Consider the following 23,056-nt stretch of genomic DNA (forward strand, 5'->3'; position numbering starts at 1 on the left):
CAGCATTCAAGATGACTTTATTGATAAAGCAATGCACAAACTTTAAGGCTTAAGTGTATTGGACTAAACAAAATGGTAAATAAAAAAGACAAAAGAAACACAAAGAACAAATCATTCATATATTGCCATTGTGCCAAGGAGGTGCATGGATTATATTGGGCTGCTGGTGATGATCAGGAAACGTATCTCTTAAGCAGCTGAAAGGCAAGCCTGCCTGACGCTTTGAGCCCAGGTGTTCAGCAGAGACGTCACTGAGTGCTTATCTGGAAGCTGAAGAAGCTTAGAGGTCATGTTCTTATGCACAGTCTGCAAGAACTGGTTGGCCTCTGAAAAAACAGAGAGGACGCTAAAAATTGAGAACATGCACATTTTGTAATCTATGGATTTTCATTCAAATTGGTCCTCGAGAGGGTTTGCATTTTAAAATACAGCCTAAGAATACATGCTGACCTATAATGGGGGAATAGGCTTAGACTCACCATACTGCTGGCCATCATCTTCCCAGTGGGGGCTCTGATCAGGGTAGTCTGCTGGAATGCTCAGTTGAAGAGGTGGAACACTGGGAAGATTTTTATCATCTAGATGGTGATGATACCAAATGTGAATAGTGGGTTTATACGCACACACATGTATATAAAATATATAATGTACATCTATAAACAAACTTTCTTATCTTAAAAACCTTCAGATACATCACAGCTGTGGAGCACTGTGCTTCACACATTGCTCAGGAGAACATGTAAAACTGTTGGCTCAAGGGAACCCAAGTTTGAATCAGGCCTGGGTTATGTCCTGCTCCATTACCTCTTTCTTACCCCTACTGTCCTGTCTACACTCTACTTTCATATAAATAGAGGCAAAAAGCTATTTTCTTTTCCTTTTATGAATAAGTTTAAATGAAAGCAGCCAACAAGTGCTTAGCATACATAGGAACTTCCTCATTACCGTTTAAAAAGCATTCGATTTCATGAAGATGCTTGAGAAGTTCGCAGAGCTGCAACCTAGGAAAAGAGTTGCCACAGTTTCTGAACTCACCTAGTTTGCATATTAGATGTACAGTTCCATTGTTGCTGCAGAAGGATGGGTCCAGATTTACCAGGAATTGGGAATTAAGCCGAGCCACCTCCCCTTGAAGTATGTTGGGGATGGTCTGACGGTTGTCATCCTCAAACTTTCGTTTAAGGGAAGGAATTGAGGGGCCGCTGTAATAATAATAATAATATCTCATTTTTAATATGTTAAAGTTAGATCACTTCATAACATAGAGGCAATTTATTAAGGATCCAAAATGTATTGCTTAATTCACGTTATCCATTTTCGGGTTGAATGAGAAAAAGTGAATCTTTGCCGTTGGACTTACGTGATTGGTGGTCCATGAATTGCTGTCATGGCAGGAGCAAATGTGCGGTAAAGTGAATGGTTGAAAACCGGGGAGCGAATGTTTGCCATGACGGCATCCAGCAGCGGTTGGCACAGGTACTGCTTTTTGGTACACTGCACTGGAGGCGGTGGAGGAGTGGGCTGGAAACCAAACAGTCAGGTGTTATTTAAGATTTTGTTTAAATTTTACTGCATCAAAATTACAAAATATAACACAATTTTGACTCCCAAGCTTAAAGCATGCAACACTAGTAGCTCACCACGGCCATGTCATTCTTCAGTTTCTCCAATGCTATTTCACACTTCTGTAGAGTCTTAAGAGGACACCTAGTGGGGGAACAAAAAGTGGTAATGCAAAATTAAAGACAAGCTGAAAATGAAGAGACCAGACACCATATTAAACCTGCCTTTTCGCCTACCTTGTGTTTGGGTCAGTCAGAATATTAAGCAAACTCTTCATTTTGCTCAGATCCTTCTTCCTATCTGTAAAAACAATACATAAGTACTACGATCAAGTTTAAGCAAGTAAATCAGCACCAAGAGGGAAAATAATATGAAGTACCTTCATTTTTGTCAATTTTGTTAATCATCCTGCGCAGTGGCTCAATATATTTCGACAGCTGCTTTAGTTTGTCCATGTATAGCTGGTCCTCAGACTGCGAGGCTCCTGCTGGGCTCATCACAGAGCTTGGATTGCCTGTAGTCCAAAAACACTTGTGTGTTACAGATGTATTACTTCTGATACAGTTATTACAAATGTAATTCCTTCTGTATAATTCAATAATCTCTGCTGATCCTCAATAACTGACATCCATTCAAGGGGTCATGTCATGAGGAATCAAATCTTTCATGATATTTTGACATAAGTGGTTTATGTACATGTACTATAAAAACATACTTTAAATAACAGAACTCAAAACTTTGATTTTTTTAAAAGGTTTTAATGAAATAAGTGTCCTGAGATCTCTCACCAGTCTCTGTAACAGCTGTAGACTTTGTAAACAGCAAACAAAAATGTGTCCGCAGACAGCAGACATTGATGCTTTTCACCCGTCAATAATTTTGCTCGTTCTCATAGGCTATGATTCATAATGTTTGTCAGCTGAGGGCACTAATGTGCCACTGTTGAATTTGACAGTCACAAGAACAAACAATGCTGCTTTTTTGTTCGGGTTTGGTCTCAAAATTATATTTGGACAGCAGGGTTTTAGAATGAGGGGGCGTGGCTAATTCAACAGCTCAGACACATGGAAGCTTCGGAACGCTAAATATCGCACAGCACCTTTAATCTCCAATGCAATAAAATTATTTATTTAAATCAAGATGCAAAATGCCTCGTTTCCTACCTCATCTTCTTCCCTACGTCACTAGGGGGCTCATCAATTCATGATCGCCTGCCTTGGCCCCACTTGGTGCTCAGTTCGTAAAAATATAGAGAGTGGGAGCAGGACAGACAGGCCTAGTGTGGCCTTCTAATTATTCCTAAACACAAACAGGGACATAGACAGGACCCTTTGTGCCCATCTGGACTATTTTGCATTATTTCTGTACATAAACATGCACTAGACAGACATCTTTGGCTGTTGTCATGTATCTCGTGATGCTTTAAAAAAACATTGTTTTATATATATATATATATATATATATATATATATATATATATATATTTATTTACTAACATAATAAGTGTATCTCAGGGAAGATAATACAATGACATATATATAAAAAAAATTAATGACCCCTTTAAAGGTAAAATATTGTTTGATGATTTGAATATTATTTCTTAAAAACATAGTAAAGATTAGTAAAGAAGCTACTCCTAAAGAGAGTTCATAAAAAAAAAAATTCTGTCATCATTTACTTACGGTCATGTTCTTCCAAACACGTATGACTTTCCTTTTTCCGTGGAACACAAAAGGAAATGTTAGATACAAGTCACCATTCACTTCCATTGCATGGAAAAAATATGCAATCAAAGTGAATGGTCTAACATCTCATTTTCTGTTCCACAAAAGGAAACAAAGGGTTAAAACAAAAAATGAATAAAATGCAGAATTCATGTTTTGGTAAACTAAAAATTATTTAAGTATCATGATAATAAAGCTGAAAATGGCTTAGGTAATTTGTTTTATCTCCTAGCCCCCTTGTTTCAGGTCACTTTCAGTGCTCTCAAAAAAAAATACAAATTATAAAAAACTGCTCTGTACCTGGTGTGTTGAGAGGTCCAGGTGAGGGTACCTGGAGGGGGTAACTCTGAGGGGTGCGGGAAGAAGCGGGACTCTGGGAAGGCTGTGGAGAGGGACTGGGTTGGAAACCTCCTGGGGAAGGAGTTGGACCAGAACTACAGAAACAAAACAAAAAATTTGTTAAATTCACCTCCTGCAATTAAGTAGAAAAACTGAAGTATAGCAGATCGTATTATAGCCTACCTTTGGATTCAGATCAGCCCATATGCATATTTATTTTGATTGTTTATAGATGTAACATAAGACAAATAATAAATAAGGATTAACAAAGGCTTTTGCAAGTTTTTTTACCTGACAGAGTTCGGTTGAGAGGAGGGGGCTGGGGGGAGGGCTGAGGCTGTGGGGGAGGAGGCATTGACTGGGGTGTCTGCACCTGAACTGGAGAGGGTGATGATATCATTTGCGAACCCTTTGAAAAAACCAGGAGAGAGGGAAAATCTAAATGGGTTAAAAAAAAAACGCACATCAGTGGAGGAGAGTTGGCATTGTATTAATGAAGCCAGTTGTCCTGAGATAAAAGACATTTAGTCAAGATCAGTTTGTTTTGACTGTACCACAACAGTAGATGGCACTATAAAACCAGCTGATGGTTGCTTTGTATTTAGTGGCTGCCTTCAAAAGTTGAAAAATGATGCCTTCGCAGGCTGTGACAGTTTTATGTCCAATGTTTACATCACAACACATCTACTAATTCCTCTACTACTACTACAACATGCCTTCATCTGGTCAGTTTATTAAGGCATGTCCCATTTTATAAAAAAAATTTCAACTCATGCCTCTATGGACAAAAATAAGCATTATAGTTTCTAAATATTTATTTGGTTGTCTAAATCTCACTTGAAATTGTTTGAGATCATTAGACATGATGTTACATTGCATTTTACACTGTTGAGAAGAAAATTCTCATTATTTACTCACCCTCATGTCATCCCAGATGTGTATGACTTTCTTTCTTTTACAGCTCTGTGGGTCCATACAATGCAAGTGAATGTTGACCAAAACTGTGAAGTTTCAAAAAGCACAAAGGTAGCATAAAAGTAATCCATATCACTCTAGTGGTTTAATCAACGTCTTCTTAGGCAATCCAATTGGTTTTGGGTGAGAACAATCCAAAATATAAACCATTTTACATTTGATATCTTTCCATTGCAATCTCTAGGCAAAATAGTGATTTCAAGCTCTATTACACATCCTAGTGTTTGTGCATGCACACAGCACTAAATGGTGCTAGAATGTGTAATAAAGCTTGAAATCATGATCCCAAGGAGACTGCTTAGATTTATAGTGAAAAAGGAGTTATAGTTTAGTCAGATCTCACCCAAAACTGATTTGATAAATTCAGAAAACATGGATGAAACTATTGGAGTTATATGGATTACTTTTATGCTGCATTATGTGCTTTTAAGAGCTTCGAAAATTCTGGCCACCATTCACTTGCATTGTAATGACCTACAGAACTGAGATTTTCTTAAAAATCTTGTTTTCTGCAAAAGAAATTAAGTCACACACATCTGGTATAACACGAGGATGAGTAAATGATAAGAGAATTTTAATGTTTGTGTGAACTATCCATTTAAAAGAACATTTCACCCAGAAATTTAAATTCTTGTCATAATTTACTTACCGTTATGTCATTCCAAACCTGCCAGATTTTCTTTCTTGAACAGAACCCAAAAGGAGTTGCTTTATTTAACATACCGGTCCATCTTTTCAATGCAATTGCCATTGACAGTACCCCACTTTAAGTCTTCTGATGTCATATTGTAGGTTTTAATTAGGGCCCAAGCACTGAAAGTGAGGAGGTCATATTATTGTTCTAAGGATTCTTAGTATTATTAGGGCCCAAGCACTGAATGTGAAGAGACCCTATAGTTCTTCTAAGGATTATTATTTATATTTTTTTTTCAAGGTTTCAGGGGCTTTTTGGGCATATAACATGCTCAAAAACGCATTAAATGTTTGAATCGTCGGCCATTAGGGCTTGGCAAAAGTTCATACATGGGCATGTAGAGGGGGCTCTGTAGTGTAACCTAGAAGAGAGGGGACTTCAAAAGGTGGCAGAAGAATTAGAAACAACGAGACGCCACTACATTAGTCAAAAAACTCGCTTAAAAGAAGCGGTCACGGAAAACAGGTGATCCTCCAAGGCTTTCGAGGTTTTAATCGAAAACTACCTTTTAACTATGTGGATTATCAAGGAAAGACGTGATACGGATGCACAAATATAATGATTGAGTTTGGAAGAAAACGAAAGTAGGTTAAACCTGTAATGGCTCTGTGTTAGAAACTTCAAACGGTGAACTTCTCCCTGCAAAAAACGTATGCTGATAGCTAGCTTGATTCAGTCAATGTGGAGGTGTGGCGAGCTTTAAGAAGTTGTTTTGCACTTGGTTTATTAAGAAAAAATCCTTTGAAGAAAGTGCTTGATCCGTTTGCATGCTTACAACTAAAGAATTAACTCTGCAATTTGTAACATGGCTGAGGAAGGTGAACATAGATGTATCAAGGATAAAATGGAACAGGGAAGGGCACATAAGCTGACAGAGAAGGCATTAGAGGAGAGATTGCAGAGGTGCATTGCACTGAGGAGACGAAAATTAGGAACTCTGACAAGCAAAAGAAAAGAGTTGGAGACAATGATGAGTGATGCTCAATTTACAAATGGTGAAAAATATGATGGAAAATGATTTTGCAATGTCACAAAATGAGTTTAACCATCTCAACAATGAAGTTGCAAATCTTTTGACTGAAGATGAAAAAACATTTGATCAAGAGAACTGGGTCGAACTTAAAATGGCAACAATTAGAGGATTTATGAAAATGACTAAAAAGTGGATTGCAACTAAGCATGAACCCATACTGACAGTGGAAAATGTACTGCAAGAAGAAAATAATGAGGTTGATTATTTGCAAGAAACTGTTAAACCAAATGACAGCGTTTCACAGGTAGGATCTGTCAACGTGGATCACAAGTAAGTCGCACCTCAGCTCTCACGAGTATAGTCAACAAGAGCTAGAAAGGAAGCGGAACATGCAGCCCTGCTCAAACGTGCTGCAGTGCTAAAGAATATGCAACAGCTTGAGTTTGAAGCAGCTAGAATCAAAGCTGAAAAGGAAGAGTTAGAGTTGGAAACTGCGTTAGCTGAGAGCAAAGCAAAATTAAGGGTGCTTAAAGAATATGAGAGATCTGAAGATGATTTGAGTAGCTACGCAACAGCACAAAAGCCACGAGGTGGACCTGTGAAGGAAAGAATTAGCATTATGCTCCCACAACAAGCTAATACGAACGTTCATGTTCAACCACAAACGCGGCACTCCCGAATACAACAACAGTCTCAATCAGTCTCCAATTATGTGCCTAATGCTCAAGCTAACAGAGGTGATGACATACTAGCGGTTATGCAAAAACAGAATGTAATTACTGAGTTACTTGTAAAACAACAGCAGCTATCTCATCTACCAACAAAAGACATTCCTGTGTTCAAGGGTGATGCACTACAATACAAATCTTTCATGAGGGCGTTTGAGCACGCAATAGAGCAGAAAACCAGCAATGATCAAGATAAATTGTACTTCTTGGAACAATTTACGGCCGGTGAACCTCAAGAGCTTGTTTGCAGCTATGCTCATATGACACCTAACAAAGGTTACTGCGAGGCGAAGCGATTACTTCATAAGCACTATGGGGATGAATTACAGATTGCTAGTGCGTACATTGAGTACAAAGCACTCAAATGGCCTCAAGTGAAGTCTGATGTTGGGAAAGCATTGAACACCTATGCAATGTTTTTGATTGGATGTCGCAATACTATGGAAGACATCGAATTCTTAGAGGAGATGGAGAACCCAACCAACTTACAAACAGTGGTGTCTAAGCTACCATAATGACCATAATGATAAGCATCATGGAAGGAAAGAGGTCCGTGGAAGCAGTTTCGCGATCAATGTTTCCACCGAAACCAAAGGACCTCAAGAAACACATGTTAAACCAGCGAACTCAAGTAAAACTGTGAGTGCCTTTGAGAAGCCGTGTTTGTACTGCTAGCAACCTCACACCCTTGCCTCATGTAGCAATCAAATATCAACCACATAAAGAGCATGTGGATTTCTGAAAACTGAAGGGCTTATGTTTTGGATGCTTAGTTCTAGATCATCTTAGCAAATTCTGCAAAAGAAGAATTGAGTGTAAAGAATGTGCTTTAAAGCATCCAGACATTCTGCACATAATAAAAGAAGAAGGTTCTGTCTCACCTGAAAAAAAGATGGTCGTCATGGAAGTGAAGTATCGTGTGCTCAAGTTTCTATTCTGCAAGAGTCCTGTAGCCTCACAGGGCCGGAGAAGCGAAATGTGTGCTGTCAATAGTACCGGTGAAGATCAAGTCGAAAAAGAGTGACAAGTGTGTTGAAACATACGCCTTTCTGGACCCGGGAATCACAGTAACGTTCTGCACAAAAGACCTGCAAAAGAAACTGAACATTAAAGGGAAACTAAAGCTTTAAAGCTTAAAACTTTCCTTCCCACTGAGCTACCTAAGGTACTGAGGATGGAAGCCCTTATGCCGTTAAGACTGCCATTGGCTGGGTTGTCAATGGGCCTGTAAGAAAGGAACTGGATGATGCAATGAATGAAACGCCTACGTTTTCAGTAAACAGAATCTCTGTGATGGAGATTGAGAAGCTGCTGGTTCAACAGTATAACACTGATTTTCCAGAGCGTAACTATGATGACCGAGAGGAGATGTCTCATGAAGACAAACAGTTTTTGCAGTTTGTGCAGAAAACGACAATGTTTGAGAACGGGCATTACAGCATTGGACTGCCAATCAGCAATGAGAAGCTCCAAATGCCTAATAACCCTTGTGTGGCAGAACAGCGCATAGCCTGTTTGCTCAGAAAGTTCAAGAAGAATCCTGAATTCTTTGAAGAGTACAAGGGCTTTATGGAGACCATAATTGGCAAAGGTTACGCTGTCCAAGTTCCATTCCAACAGCTGAACCAGGACAGCAACAGGCTGTTTTACATACCACATCACGGGGTGTATCACCCGAAGAAGGGGGTGGTCTTCGACTGCACAGCTTCGTTTCAGGATAGGTCTCTGAATAGTGAGCTGCTCCTAGGACCTGACTTGACCAACACGTTAGTTGGTGTCCTTTTAAGATTTCGTGAGGAGCCAGTAGCTATGATGGCGGACATCAAGTCATTCTTTTATCAGGTCAAGGTACCGGAACGCGACGCAGACCTACTCCGTTTTCTTTGGTGGCCCAACGGCAAGTTGAACGAGCCTATGGAGGAATTCCGAATGATCGTGCACCTCTTCGGAGCCACTTCCTCACCAAGTGTTGCCGCATATGCACTGAAAAGAACTGCTGAACATCACAAGGCTGATGCATCTCCAGAAGCTGTCCAGACAGTCCTGTGCAACTTCTACGTGGATGACTGTCTGAAGAGAGTAGCTAAAGAAGAAGACGCGGTGACCTTAGCTAGAGATCTTCGGACCCTGTGTGCCAGCGGAGGCTTCACTTTAACAAAGTGGATGAGCAATAGCAGGAAGATGTTAATGTCAATCCCTGAAGTGCATAGAGCCAGTGAAGTGAAAGACCTGGATCTAAAACTTTGCCGGTCGAAAGGACCCTCGTGTTTACAGTGGGACACAGAAACTGATACTTTCACCTACAGTATGAAGCTGCAAGAAAAGCCGATGACCAGAAGAGGCATTTTATCAGTCGTGAATTCCATCTACAACCCACTTGGCTTTCTGGCTTCAGTCATCTTGCCTTTGTAAAGAAAAATACGGATGGGAACATTGGCGGATAACACGCTGAAGATTGGAAAAGATGGATCAAAGATGTCAGTCATCTCTCTACCTTCCATGTGAGCAGGTGTTTGAAGCCTACAGATTTTGGATGCACTGCAGCAGCACAGTTACATCATTTTGCAGACGCTTCAGAGTCTGCATACGGCACTGTGTCTTATCTGCTGCTAGAGAATAGCCAAGGTGAGAAGCGTTGTGCATTCACTGTAGTTGACTGCAGCAGTTGTCGCTGTTAAAATAGACAAGATGTTACATCAAGTTCCACTGCAACAATCTATTTTCTGGACAGACAGCACTACAGTGCTCAAGATATATTGACAGTGAAACTGCTCGTTTTAAAACCTTTGTTGCGAACAGAATCTCGTTGATCCGAGAAGCAACCAAGCCTCACACTCTTCACTTGCCTCACACTCAGAGTGGTGCACATCAAAGTTGCGGATAGCCTCGACACAGACTCCTGCATTAATGCAATTCGTCGCTTTATGTGTAGGAGAGGTCAAGTCACCATCATGCGTTCTGACAACGGCACAAATTTTGTGGCCGCTGAAAGAGAGTTGAGAGAAGCCATTCAACAGCTGGATAATGACAAGATTAAAAAAGCCTTGCAGCCAAATGGAATAAAGTGGATATTCAACAGCCCGGCCGCTTCGCACCAAGGCGGGGTTTGGGAAAGACAAATTAGGACTCTGCGAAGAATCCTTAACTCCCTTTTGAAAGAGCAGGCAGTGAGCGATGATTGTCTTCCGACAATAAGGTTGAACGAGGTTGAATGTGTCATCAACGGCAGGCCTCTTACAATGGTTTCAGATGATGTGAACGACGTAGAACCTCTAACACCCAATCACTTATTGCTGTTGAAATCTCAACCCAACATGCCTCCAGGGATTTTCAGCAAAGATGACATGTACACAAGAAAGAGATGGAAGCAATTCCAATATCTTGTGGATTTATTTTGGACTAAATGGACACGTGAATACCTTCCAATTCTTCCAAGAAGAAACTTCATGACGGGAGATGTTGTGCTACTAGTGGACAGATCTTCACCACGGAACTCCTGGCTCATGGGAAAAGTAGTTGAAACGTTGCTGGACTCCAATGGAACAGGACGAAGAGTGAAGATAAAGACCAAGACTAACACTCTGGAAAGACCTGTAAACAAACTGTGCTTGTTGGAAGAGGCAATGTCAGAAGTGTGAAAAGAGAAGAAACAAGTTGATAGTTTATGGACATTTAGAAACTGTTTGGCTCTCAGTGTTTAAGTTATAATTGCTTAGTCCTCTTGCCTAACCAATTAGGGGCCGGGTAATGTAAGAGCCAAATAGGAATTAGTTCATCTGAAGTAATAGTTTAATTTAAAAACAGTTAAGTGGTAAAAAATGGAAACTATTTCTTGAAAATTCATTGGAAATGTATTGGCTTAAAATGCATAATTTAGTAATGTTTAGGTATGATAACATTTCAGTGTTTGAGCTTCCAATACGTCATAGCGTATTATCGGATGTACTTTTTAGTTTTGAAGTTAGAGATGTTGGAAGCAACACAGTTTTTTGACCGTGCATACCATGTCTGTGTAATTTTATGTTAAATAAGTAAACATTTAAAAAGAAGACCTTTTGATTTGTTCGTGTTTCAAATACTGGTTGTATTAAGACTGACTTCAAAAGGTGGCAGAAGAATTAGAAGCAACGAGACGCCACTACAACTCCTAAGGAATTCATGTTACCAAACGTGGGCGATATCATGCCAAGACATTGACGATGCTAAATTGCGCATTTATTTTTGATAAGTCAACCGGTGTTGCCATGGTGACGTGATAACAAAAATAATGGGAAAAAGGAAGTGCGTCATAACTTCTGTGTGCATTGTGTGATTTACATGAAAATATAATCGTATGTTTGGCTTTACGGGCTGATCACATTGATGTGGCTATTGTGGGTCATGGTCATAACACCACCAACTGGAGGAAGGAAGTATGGCACTTTAAACAGACTTTGAAATATCAGTCTTATGTTTACCTGAATTGCTTGAATTTTTTTTTTTTTAAAAATTATAATTTCGTGCAGATTTAAAATTCTAAAGGGATTCCTGATATTTTAAATAGTATTGCCATGGCAACTCATTAAATGTCATTATTCCGTTTTATGTATATTCACATGTTTCTGAGGTACTTTGCATGCTTGAATTTTCATGATATTTTTCACACAAGAGTTGTTCAGCCATTAGGCCTAGACAAAAGTTAACATATGGGCGTCGCTGTGGAGCTGTGTAGTGCCACCTTTTGACAAAAGTGGTGGGGTCAGTTTCTTCTACAGTAACCAAACTTGCTACATATATTGTTCTCATCATGCCGAACAACATTCAAAATTAGTCAATAGCTCCACCCAACAGGAAGTCAGCCATTTTGGATTGAAAACTTTTGAATACTCCTCCTACGGGATTCATGTCATTGACATAGTTAAGTACACAATCACACACATTTACATGGTAAAGTTACTAGGATATAGCACTCTCTTCACACGCCCTGTGTGTGTGTGTGTGTGTGTGTGTGTGTGTGTGTGTGTGTGTGTGTGTGTGTGTGTGTGTGTGTGTGTGAGAAAGAGAGAGAATTTACTTATGATGCACTAGATTTAATTATGTTTTTTGTTGAGCAGTTCAATATGAAAGCAGGCAAATCGCTGACATTTAGGGAATCTAGAAATCTCGACTGGTTGCTTTTTAAGGTTAGAAAAAAAAAAGAGGAAACAACTTTGAAAGGAGGACGCATAGTCATAAAAGGCTCCATTTAAAAATCTTTATTTCTGTAAAAAAAGTGCTGCCTTCTCATGCACTCTGCCGAGAACAATTTGGTCTCTCCCTCATTAACATATGCTCACAGTGTGACATGAGATAAACCTAACCTCGTAAAGATGATTAATAAAACAAAATATTTTTCATCTTTGTTATCTTCCAAAATGAAAGACAGTATTTGGAATTATCCATCCAGTAGGGCTGCAAGATTATAGAAATAAATCATAATTGTCGATTATTTCTCTTGATATTGTAAACCGTGATTATTAATGACGATTAAAAAATGTAATTACTGTGATGTCACAAAGCAACCGTGTGGTTTTTCAGAGTAGCAGATTTCAATGGTGGATATGAGCTGCGTTCTAGTTTCTTTTAAGCATTATATTGTATTGTATTGTATTTTATATTGTAATAGTGTTTGTTATTGTAATGTTTAAAAATTATTGTAAATTGATGGTATAGAATAAATTGAATTCATGCTAAATTACTGCTTAAATTATTAGTCCACGACACGTACAGTAAATAATATGGCATATTCAAACTGATTAACAGCCTATTTAAATCGACCAAGTTACTTATTGCTTTCAGTAAGCCCTTTGGAGGCGAGACCGGGGACCATTCATACTGTTCCCGATCTTCAATTGTGATCTTGTTCTTGCAAGATCATCGTTAGATAATTTTTAACAAGAGATCATTGATGCTTCGCACAATGTTCTGAACTATCGCGAATGCTCTCATTAAAAACAAAGCTGTATAATCAGCATAATAAATTAATTATTCACACCATGTCTGTGCCTTGATTAGAACAGGACCATTTTAGTTTTGTTGTGCTGGTCATTGACAGTGTATTTAACATCTACGTTCAAAGCGAGAGATGCAATATGCAATGTATCCAAAATATTTATCCAAACAAGGTGCTTTTCGCTCTTGTTCTACAGCTTCTTTTAAAGTGTCAGGTGATGTTTCTTCAGTATAAATTTTCGTGTGGCACATGTACAGAGCTAGAACATAAAGCAAGCATCTGGGCATTCCGATGGTTTAAAACTTGCGCATTAGGATCAGTTGTCATTACAGATATGATGGAGGACTAATCTAAACGGCTCTGATTGGCCATTCCATTTCATTGCTCAACGGACATGTTAGTGATTGGTTGTAATACTCAACCGCTGCAAAAACATGTTGTAAATAGAAACCATTGACGCAACAGCAGCAGACTTAAATTGAATGCTGTAACCGTCAGTTTTCACAATTACATAATCGTGGCAGCCGTAATCGCGATTAGTTGTTTGATTAATTGTGCAGCCCTACTGTCCAGTTTTTTTTTTTTTTTTTTTTAAAAGGCAAGTGACAGAGAATTTGTTTAATGCATCCTCTGATTATTACAACTGGTTCGACTCGGAATGTTTCAGCATTGGCAGCTTTTGGGGGGCTTATCGTCGTTACATACATTTTCCAGTAGCTTTTAAACCACCTGTAGTTTTTATAACACCCTATAACAGTGCATAATTATCCAGACCCTTAGCTGCTCGCCATCACCAGTAATGTTAGTCTAGCTGATAACAACAACTAAGCGGAAGTGTGGAGCATCCGAGAGGAAGAAGGAGAAGTCAGGAAAAAGGTGGATATTTGGGTGTTTTTGAGGCACTCGGCATGCTTAAAAATGGCATTTTTCAGACATTTTCAGAATTTTGCTACACAAATCAGAGCCATTGACCATTAGTTCTGGGCAAAAGTTAACGCCGGGTGTGGGGGGGGGGACCATTTTGGATTATTTTAATATTGCTTTTTGTAATATTGGATTATTTTAATATAAACTTTTAAATACTCCTCCTAGAGGATTCATGAGACTGTCACTACATTAAGACAAAATTATGGCAAGACATTGAAGATGCTAAATTGCAAACAGATTTTGATAAATCGAATGGTGTTGCCACAGCAAGGCATTAGATTAATGGTGAAAAAGGGGAAACAGAAAGTATCATATCCTCTGTTTGCAATAAGTAATTTATCAAAATTGAGATGTATGTTTAGTCTTGATCATGTGGATTTGACTATTTTGGGTCACGGTTATAGCGCCACCAACTGGCAGCAGGAAGTGTGGCTCTTACAACAGACTTTAAAATATTCCTCTTATATTTACCCAAATTGCTTAATTTTTTTTTGGAATTATGTCAAATACCAAACGCATGTCCACCTTCCGTTGTTTTCCGAAAGCCACAAGGTGAAAATGGACCAGTTGTGCTTGGGCCTGTCATTGCTGCTTACAGCTATATTTTTAAATTAAAGTTGTTTTTCAGTGAAAATCTTGACATCAGTTGCGTGTTCATGAGTGCATGAGAGAAGCTTATTCACAGTGGCATGCGTTCATACAAGAACTTGCATTATTCTTACAGCTAAACAATGCAAGTTACCATGAAGACGGATTAGGACATTCCTTTAAATATCTTCTTTTGTGTTGACACTCGCTGTGGCAGACCCGTTTTAGATCAACAAAACTAGTTTTTGCTTGAACGGCCCATCTCGCAAGCAGGGGCTGTGAGAGATTCTACTCTCATGCACTCTTAATGAACGTGCACAGGGGAGCAATGTTCGGTTGAGATTTTCATTAAATAAAAAATTAGATTGCAATTTTTTTTCTCACCAAACCTTACTGAATGCCTTCAGAACAAGTCATGAGTCACACTGAATAATTTATTAGACTTCTGAATTATACTTTTTTGTTCTTTTTGAAGCCACCATAAACTGCCATGTCATTTTATGACATCACTGAGCACAAATTTTTTCTTGGAAATTTCTCCCTTTGTGTACCAAAAAATAAAGTCATATTGGTTTAGAACAAGATATGGGTGAGTAAATAATGATTGAATTTTAATTTTTGAAGTTGAACCATTCCTTTAAGTCACTGACATTGACTGGGCATTGAGGCAGCTGCTTTCAGAGAGCAACTAATGCATCAATACTAGTCTATTTAAGAGAACAAAACACAGTCCACTTACCTGTGCCACACACTTTTTAAATCAGAACAAATGCTAAACGTCTAAAAATGTACAATGCCTATGTGCTTATGAGTGAATTCTGTCATAATATTTCTCATTGTGAAACTGTCTGGGGTGGGATAAAGGGAGGCAGATGAGTGTAAATCTGAGGGTGGATTATGAACAGCCTTCGTGTGGGAGAGCGCTAGTGTAAAGCCACCGACGTTGGCACCAAGGGCACTCAGCCCTGTGGTAAATACCTGTGGCATTTGCTGTCCTCCCATGGCAACTGGGTTTGGAGGAATGGCAGAGTTCGGGGTGGCACGGGGCAACCGGGGTGGAATTTGTATCCCAGGACGGGGCATCATCTTTGAGGAGGACAGAGGGGACAACAGACATGTCACAAGCAAAACAATAAATGCAGTGCATCAGCGGACATGAGAGGAAGCACATGCGAGAATGCACACAGAAATAGATTCAACAGGTCTTGCGAGCACAGATGCACAACACATTCGTTCACATTCAATTATGCAAAACAGAGCTGTCTAAAAAAAAAACAAAATGACGTGCTGGCACAGCTGTATAGTAAGCCTCTTCTGTCATTCCAAGAGCACTTAAAGGGATAGTTCACCCAAAAATGAATATTCTGTCATATACTCAACCTCTTGTTGTAGTTACACTTTCTTTCTTCCTTATGTTAACATGATTTCTGCCTCATTCAGGTTTGGAACAACATGAGGATGAGTGAATGATGACAGAATTTTCATTTTTGGGTGCAATATCACTTGAACAACACTGCTTGTCAAGACAAGGTACACAAAGACATAGGCCAATGGATTTCATGCTCTCTTTTCATGTACCAGAACCATGCAAGGCAAGGAGAGATGCACAGGGTATTTTTGCGTCTCCAACAAGCCTTTCCACTCTCAAGTATGTCTGTGGTTTGTCATCTGCTAATGTACTAATGCATCACAATGCCCACTTTGATGGGCGAGATCACGGGTGGATGCAATGCAACTATAAATTCCTCCCTCCAAATGTTTTCAGGAAAACATCTAAATGCTCAAAAAAAAAAAAAAAGTATCAATAAATAAATATGTTAGCAATTATTTTAACTAATGAAACTAACCTAAACGTACACATTTCTGTTAGGTGCATACAGAAAGGGCTTGTGGGATAAAAACAGCAAGCATGCAGTTACGCTGTTAGCTGCAAAACACGCATAATGCAAATTATATTAAAACTACCGCTACTCAAACTTAAACTAGTTGCTCAATTGAATTTTACAGCTCTGCAACAGAACAGATTTCTCTGGTTTACACCATCCCATCTCTGGGTACAGTATAAACTTCTAGGGCCACATGTATGGGACAAAGTGAATGGAAGCAACATGAAGCAACATGTTATCTGTTGAATGCTCACAGATGCGAGGGTCATCGTTTAGGGAGAGATTTGGACACTAAGGCTCTAATAGAACATCTAATCTGTGCTCATCTTTACAACAAAAAAAAAAAACACTAAATATATACCTGCTGATGGAAAGTGCTACAAAACTAGCCTTCCAAATGTATTTGTATTTTCATTTCAAAAATTTGGACCTACAGAGCTGAAATATTCTTCTAAAAATCTTTGTTTGTGTTCTACAGAAGAAACATTACAAATCTGGGATGGCATGAGGGTGAATAAATGATGAGATAATTTTCATTTTTGGGTAAATTATGCCTTAAATTTATTAAAATCTGTTAAACATCTACTTTAAGTAAACCCTGTGAGATGTGCACAAGGAATGCAATACAATCTACATCTCTACAATCCTTGGGTTTTAGGGGTGGTTTCTAAGGTGTTCTAGATGCTAAGGTGTTGCTAGGTGGTTGTTAAAGTGTTCTGGTTGCTGAGTGATTACTTGCTGGACCAAGTCAAAAGAATCCACCCCAAAGATATTCTCCTCCCTATATAGCAAGCTAAAGTCTAGAGGTATTCTCGGGTCCTAAGATTTGTACCAGAGACGAATCGACCTGAATTACTTCTTACCTGAACCCCCAAATAAAAACCCAATCCGAGACAGATGATAAATTAGACCAGAGTCCGACTCGATGGCAATTTTTCAGAAACTGACTGGACCCGAATGTAAAAGGTAGCAACGTCTGCACAGCCTGCACGCACAAGTATCTAGGAGGGTTTGGTAATTCACACATAGAAGCACGGGTTGTCATGGAACAGAGAAAAAGTGAGATAATAACGTTGTCATACAATTATTTAATATGTATTTGTTTTACATAATATTGTTAAACGCCCAAAATTAATAATGGAAAGTTGGCATATTTTAAAAGAATTCGGGTCTTCCCGGGTCCATTCGGTAAAAGCACATTTATTTAAAATAACCCGAGACCACTAATATAAGTCCCGACCCGAGTCCGAGGCACTCGTCAAAGTTTTGGACCCAAACTTGCACGGGTCTGGGGTGGGACCTCGGGTTTTCGGATCCAAGTGGACACGTGAAGACCTCTACTACAGTCTCAAAGACGTTTCCACATAACTCCAACACTGGTCAAGATGTCTGTAGGTTAGAACATTTGTTTGAAACCCTCAGTTGTTTAGAACAAGGCCTAAAATTTGGCACACATCTAAACCTCAATTTACAAAACAAGGTGTGAAAAGAATATTGATGTATAATTCATTTGTTGTTATTTGGGCATTGTGCATTACACTAAGGTCCACATCCAGTCAAAGAATCAACAGTTCTGACATCCAAAAGAAAATCACATCTTGTCAAGTGTTGATTTTGGTAGCATGCACTCACTTCACGTCCGGTCGCTTTTCTCAATCCTCACCACAGCTCGCAAGGTGCTTACCTGGCCTGAGACTGCTGAAAGCTGGGCTCCCTGATGGACCTGATGAACTTGTTGTTGTTGTTGTTGCTGCTGCTGCTGCTGTTGCTGCTGCTGTTGCTGCTGCTGCTGTTGCAAAACTCTCACTTGCTTGAATTCACAAACAAACACAAGCAAACATGAAGACACTGAAAGCATGTTTTCATGAGACAATGCTACAAAATAACATCTAGAAAAGATATAGTCATTGCTAAATCACTCATATATTTAAACTAAAATATTTAATGACATACATTTTTGTGTATTGGCACTGTCAGTTTCAGGATTAGTCAGTGATTCTTCAATTTCAATCAGATTTCAAGGTTCTGATCATGTTTTTAGAAATCACACAGAACATAAAATGTCAACACGAATGACTGCATTAACATTAATAAAATGAACACATTAGTCATATTTAATTAGTTAACATGTTAAATTCCACACATTAGTTGTTATATATTTCAGTGTTCAGGAAGCAGATCTTCACCTGCATCGCCTTCAGCTGTTGTTGCTGCTGTTGGCTCAGTGAGTTAATTTGTTGATGCGGTCCTTGAGCCAGTTGGGCCAAGACTTGCTGCTGTGAGTGAGGGGGCATCTGACCTGCCACTCCTTGAGCCTGTGCCTGGGCTAGAGCCTGAGCTTGACCTTGTGCCTGGGCTTGGACTTGAGCCTGAACCTGGGCTTGAAGCTGCTGTTGCTGCTGCATTTGTTGAAGAGACTGGGCTTGAGCTTGGGCTTGGGCTTGAGCTTGGGCTTGAGCCTGAGCTTGTGCCTGAGCTTGAGCATGAGCCTGAGCCTGTTGTTGCTGCAGTTGCTGCTGCTGCTGCTGTTGTTGTTGTTGTTGTTGCTGCTGCTGCTGTTGTTGCTGCTGCTGTTGTTGTTGTTGTTGTTGTTGTTGCAGTTGCTGCTGGAGTTGTGCTAACTGCTGTTGCTGGATTCTGTTTTGGTGCAACTGAAAAGAAAGCCATCAAAACAATGAGTGTGCAAAATAAAAGAAACAACCATTTTCTTTTCTTGAATTTTTTTCTCTCTGTTTTTTTCTTTCATTTCTTAAAGCAAAGGGTTGGTTAGGCAGAGGAAAAGCTTATCAGTAAATAACTAAGCATATCAGTAACATATATTTGAGCATAGAGTGTTATCGGATGGCTTAAGAAATCTGTATGCTGTCAATGTCTAGAAAAGACCAGTGTCAACATTCTGTGTGTGGGTGAGAAACAGATCAATATTCAAGTCCTTTTTTCAAAATCAAATCAAATCACTTTATTGTCACACTACAATGTACACAAGTGCAACAGTATATTCTTAAATTTTTGCCATAAATTCTCCTCCCTGCCCAGTAGGTTGAGATATGCACAAAGAAAGTGAATCACCAAAAACAAAAGAAGAAAAATGTGGAAGGGAATAGTGTTGTCAAAAATACCGGTACTCCGGTACCAAAAAAAATGTTTACGATACCAGAATTTCTGAAGGTACCGGCGTACCGAGTACCGGGTCTACCCATGTAGAGTCGGGAACTTTTGATCTCTCACAACAAGCAAAAGATGGCGACAAGCAAAGCTGCTGCGGAGTCTCAAATGAATCTTGTCGAAAAGAAAAGTGGAAAAAGACAGACACCCGGATTAATTCAAGCAACCAAAGCAGGTTAGTTTAAAAGCATATTATAATTTGCATTAGGGCTGAAACGATTAGTCGACATTATCGACAACGTCGAAAATAAAATAAAAATTGACTATTTCATCTAATTTAACGTAAAATGAAATCATATCAAACTAATGACGCGCAAGAGCAGCACTGTAGTTCACGCCTGACGGAGGAGAGGAATAATTACAGATCACAGTCCAGATGCACGCTAAACTTTCACAGCTTCTTCTTATTTAGATCCCAAAGTATTAGGGAATTATATATAAAAAAAAAAATAAATAAATAAAAAAGTACATTCAGAAGCAGTTTCATTTTGGAATAAGCGGAGCTGGAGCTCTTAATGCAGCTAGATTAGAACGCGATGGCTCGCGACTTATTTAATCATAATATATGTCACTGTGCATTTGTTATCGTGAAGAAAAATGCCAATAAGCAGCTTTATTAATACGGGAGCACTTTGCACATTAGTTTGGAAATTGTTTTTTATTCATTCTATTGTATGCTTGTTTATTTAGTTTTTTTAGTACTTGGTAAAAACTTAAAGTAAAAGTTGCAAAAGTTGAAGCAAATCTTATATAAGTGTTCAAAAATACTATATTTAAATTAAAGTGTTGCTCAATGGCATATTTCTGTGCATAAGTTCTGCTGCTAATGTTTTGTTAACTTTGTTAAAACTCTTGTTAGTGTTGTTTAGTAACCTTTTTTTGCTTTGGTACCGAAAATGGTATCAAGTACCATGAAATTTCAATGGTATTGGTACCGACTACTGAAATGTTGGTACTGTGACAACACTAGAAGGGAAGTGGACATTTCTAGTAAAAAAAAAAAGACTTAAATATTGATCTGTGTCTCACACACATCTATCTAGCCACTTATGTTGACATGGATTTAACCACTGGAGCTGTATGGATTACTTTTATGCTACCTTTATGTGCATTTTGAGCTTCTAAGTTCTGGCCAACATTCACTTGCCCCAACAGAGCTGAGATACTTTTAATTTTTGTTCCACAGATGTAAGAATGACATGCAGGTTTGGAATGACATCAGTATATGACTTATAAGTAATGGCTTATTCAGTATATAGCTGATGATTATCTGCGCAAGTCAAGCATTCCATTATCTTTACCTGATTCTGTTGTTGCTGCTGATTCTGGGTCTGCTGCTGTTGCTGATTCTGATGCTGCAGTTGTTGATTCTGATGGTGCTGCTGTTGGAGTTGCTGCTGGAGCTTCATCTGTTGGACCTGTTGATTGAACTGCTGCTGTATGGAATTCTGCTGCATAGTTGTTTGTTGCTGAGTCTGCATGGATGACTGCTGCTGTGTTGGGAACTGCTGAAATTGGATGGATTGCTGCTGTTGCATCATTTGCATCTGCCCAGCAGCTCCTTATGGTGACAATATTACATTAGCAATTAAGACAGATGCTCGTTTTATCAACTTTCCAAGATCTGCATAAACTTTTAACATCAGCTAACAGATAAGGGACTTACCAGCCTGCTGGCCTCCTGCTACCCCCTGCATGGAAAGTTGACCCATCTGCATTTGCCCCATGGATCCCATACCACCCATAGGTGCACCAGGTGGGCGCGGTCCAATGCCAATGACACCAGGACCACCTCCACCAACTCCTGTTAAATTCTGCAGGGCATTCATGGGGTCTAAAAACAAAAACATGACATTACATTACATTTCAGCAAAAATATGTTGAGATACTTAAAGGTCACATTAAATTGATTGACGAGGGCAGATATCTTTCTGTGTTGACGTATTTCCTATTAAAATGAGAAGTTGAAGGAAAATTCTAGAGAGTGTTTTATTGCACATCTTACCATGAGTTCAATATGCATACATTATCAATATTACCCAGAAGAAAAATTTGGAAAATTGTATATATGGTTTAAAATGTAATTTTTGTCAACTTTAGGAATACACTACAAAACAGATGGCCTCACAGCTAGCAGAAATAGGACTAAAAGCCAATTTTTAAATAGTCTTCAAATAGTAGAATTAAGTAGTTGTTCTACTATTTTACCATCTGTGAGTGTGGATTAAATTACCTGGACCCCCTTGTGCCTTTTTATCTGCAATGGAAAAACAAAAGTTCAATGCACAGTCCCCATATTGTAGTGCTAATATTATAATGTTACATGAAAATATTGTTAACAGGCTACTTACGAATGTCTCTAAAATGAATTATCAGCCTGGCAACCAAAGACAAATACTCCTCCTGTTCAAAAACAGTCATTTATGTAAGAAAAGGTTTTCCATTGCTCTCAATGCATATAATGATCACACACCAACACCAACTAAATAGATTTGGAGTGTAAATAATCAGTGTGATTTAAAACCAACACTTACTCGGGTCTTTGCCTTTACAAAAACATGGTTCTCCATGTCAGTGCTGGACTTTGTGTGAGCAGTTCCTGCTTTCCTCATAGCATCCTCTCTGTGATACAAAGCAGAAGTGCAAGACTGATTAATATTGTTATTACAATTGAGGCAGAAAAGTGTTGGTTATTGTTTACTGACACTGTCAATCAATCACAGTAGGCTATCTTATGTATCTGAAAGATGCTGAAAACATGCGCATAATGAACTAAAAATGCGAAAAAAAAATCGTCTATTTTCTTCAGTGTACTTTTCATTTCAAAACACAAAAAAGGTTTTATATCAATAGTTTGCTTCCCAGCACAAATTTGGCCTGTTCATTTGTGGCTAACTTCATTTTAGCGAGCAGCATATCTAAATAGCACAAGCCATGAATTATAATTTCACTAGATAAACACAATTCAATGATTATGTTTATGAAATATCATATATCTTGGGCTGCATGCATACACTTAAAACATATCACTGAACATTTCGGCACTTTTAAGACAATCTATTGGTAACAACAACCCTGAGCGTCTGCTAGTTAGCAGCTACGAGCTAGCATACACTTCCACTACGCGCGACCAGAATCACAGCACAAACAAATCATATTTTTGGAAAATACTTACATTTGAGCCACTACTTTCTGTCGAAAGGCTGTACTTCTCCAGTCGCTTTCAGGACCTGGGACATCCATTGCTGATAATGCTGAATAACGTTGAACAAGCCGTTTCAAATTTCAAATCTGTAGAGCGAAATAGCGACAGTAGGAAAGACCATAGATATAAACACCTAGAATTGCTGCTGAACAGAGGGCGCTGCGAGTCTTGATCCCTGTTCTATGCGCTTTACACTATCTTCACTCCTGAAAAACGAAACTTACATTACCAAATTTTGAATAATAGTATTGCCACAAATATTTTCCGATTTTTAGTATAAAGGTGATTAAACAGATATATAGATTATTTTATTTTTCA

At 38.8% G+C, this 23,056-nt stretch overlaps 1 protein-coding gene across 1 annotated transcript; it reads right to left on the reverse strand.

Moving 5' to 3' along the window:
• Nucleotides 1–2: 2 nt before the first annotated feature.
• On the reverse strand, nt 3–22,863 carry med15 (mediator complex subunit 15). Its single transcript, XM_052099354.1, is given in 19 exon segments — nt 3–326; nt 480–578; nt 1,036–1,202; nt 1,361–1,521; nt 1,641–1,707; nt 1,800–1,863; nt 1,943–2,077; nt 3,588–3,721; nt 3,918–3,939; nt 3,942–4,035; nt 15,461–15,568; nt 18,053–18,178; nt 18,555–19,019; nt 20,835–21,094; nt 21,200–21,367; nt 21,767–21,790; nt 21,885–21,936; nt 22,068–22,155; nt 22,709–22,863. Coding segments are annotated over 19 exon segments (2,439 nt in total). The 5' UTR covers nt 22,777–22,863; the 3' UTR covers nt 3–189.
• Between the last annotated feature and the right edge of the window lie 193 nt (nt 22,864–23,056).

This window comes from Xyrauchen texanus, chromosome 31 (genome assembly GCF_025860055.1).
Source record: "Xyrauchen texanus isolate HMW12.3.18 chromosome 31, RBS_HiC_50CHRs, whole genome shotgun sequence".
In the NCBI taxonomy this organism is placed as follows: Eukaryota; Metazoa; Chordata; class Actinopteri; order Cypriniformes; family Catostomidae; genus Xyrauchen; species Xyrauchen texanus.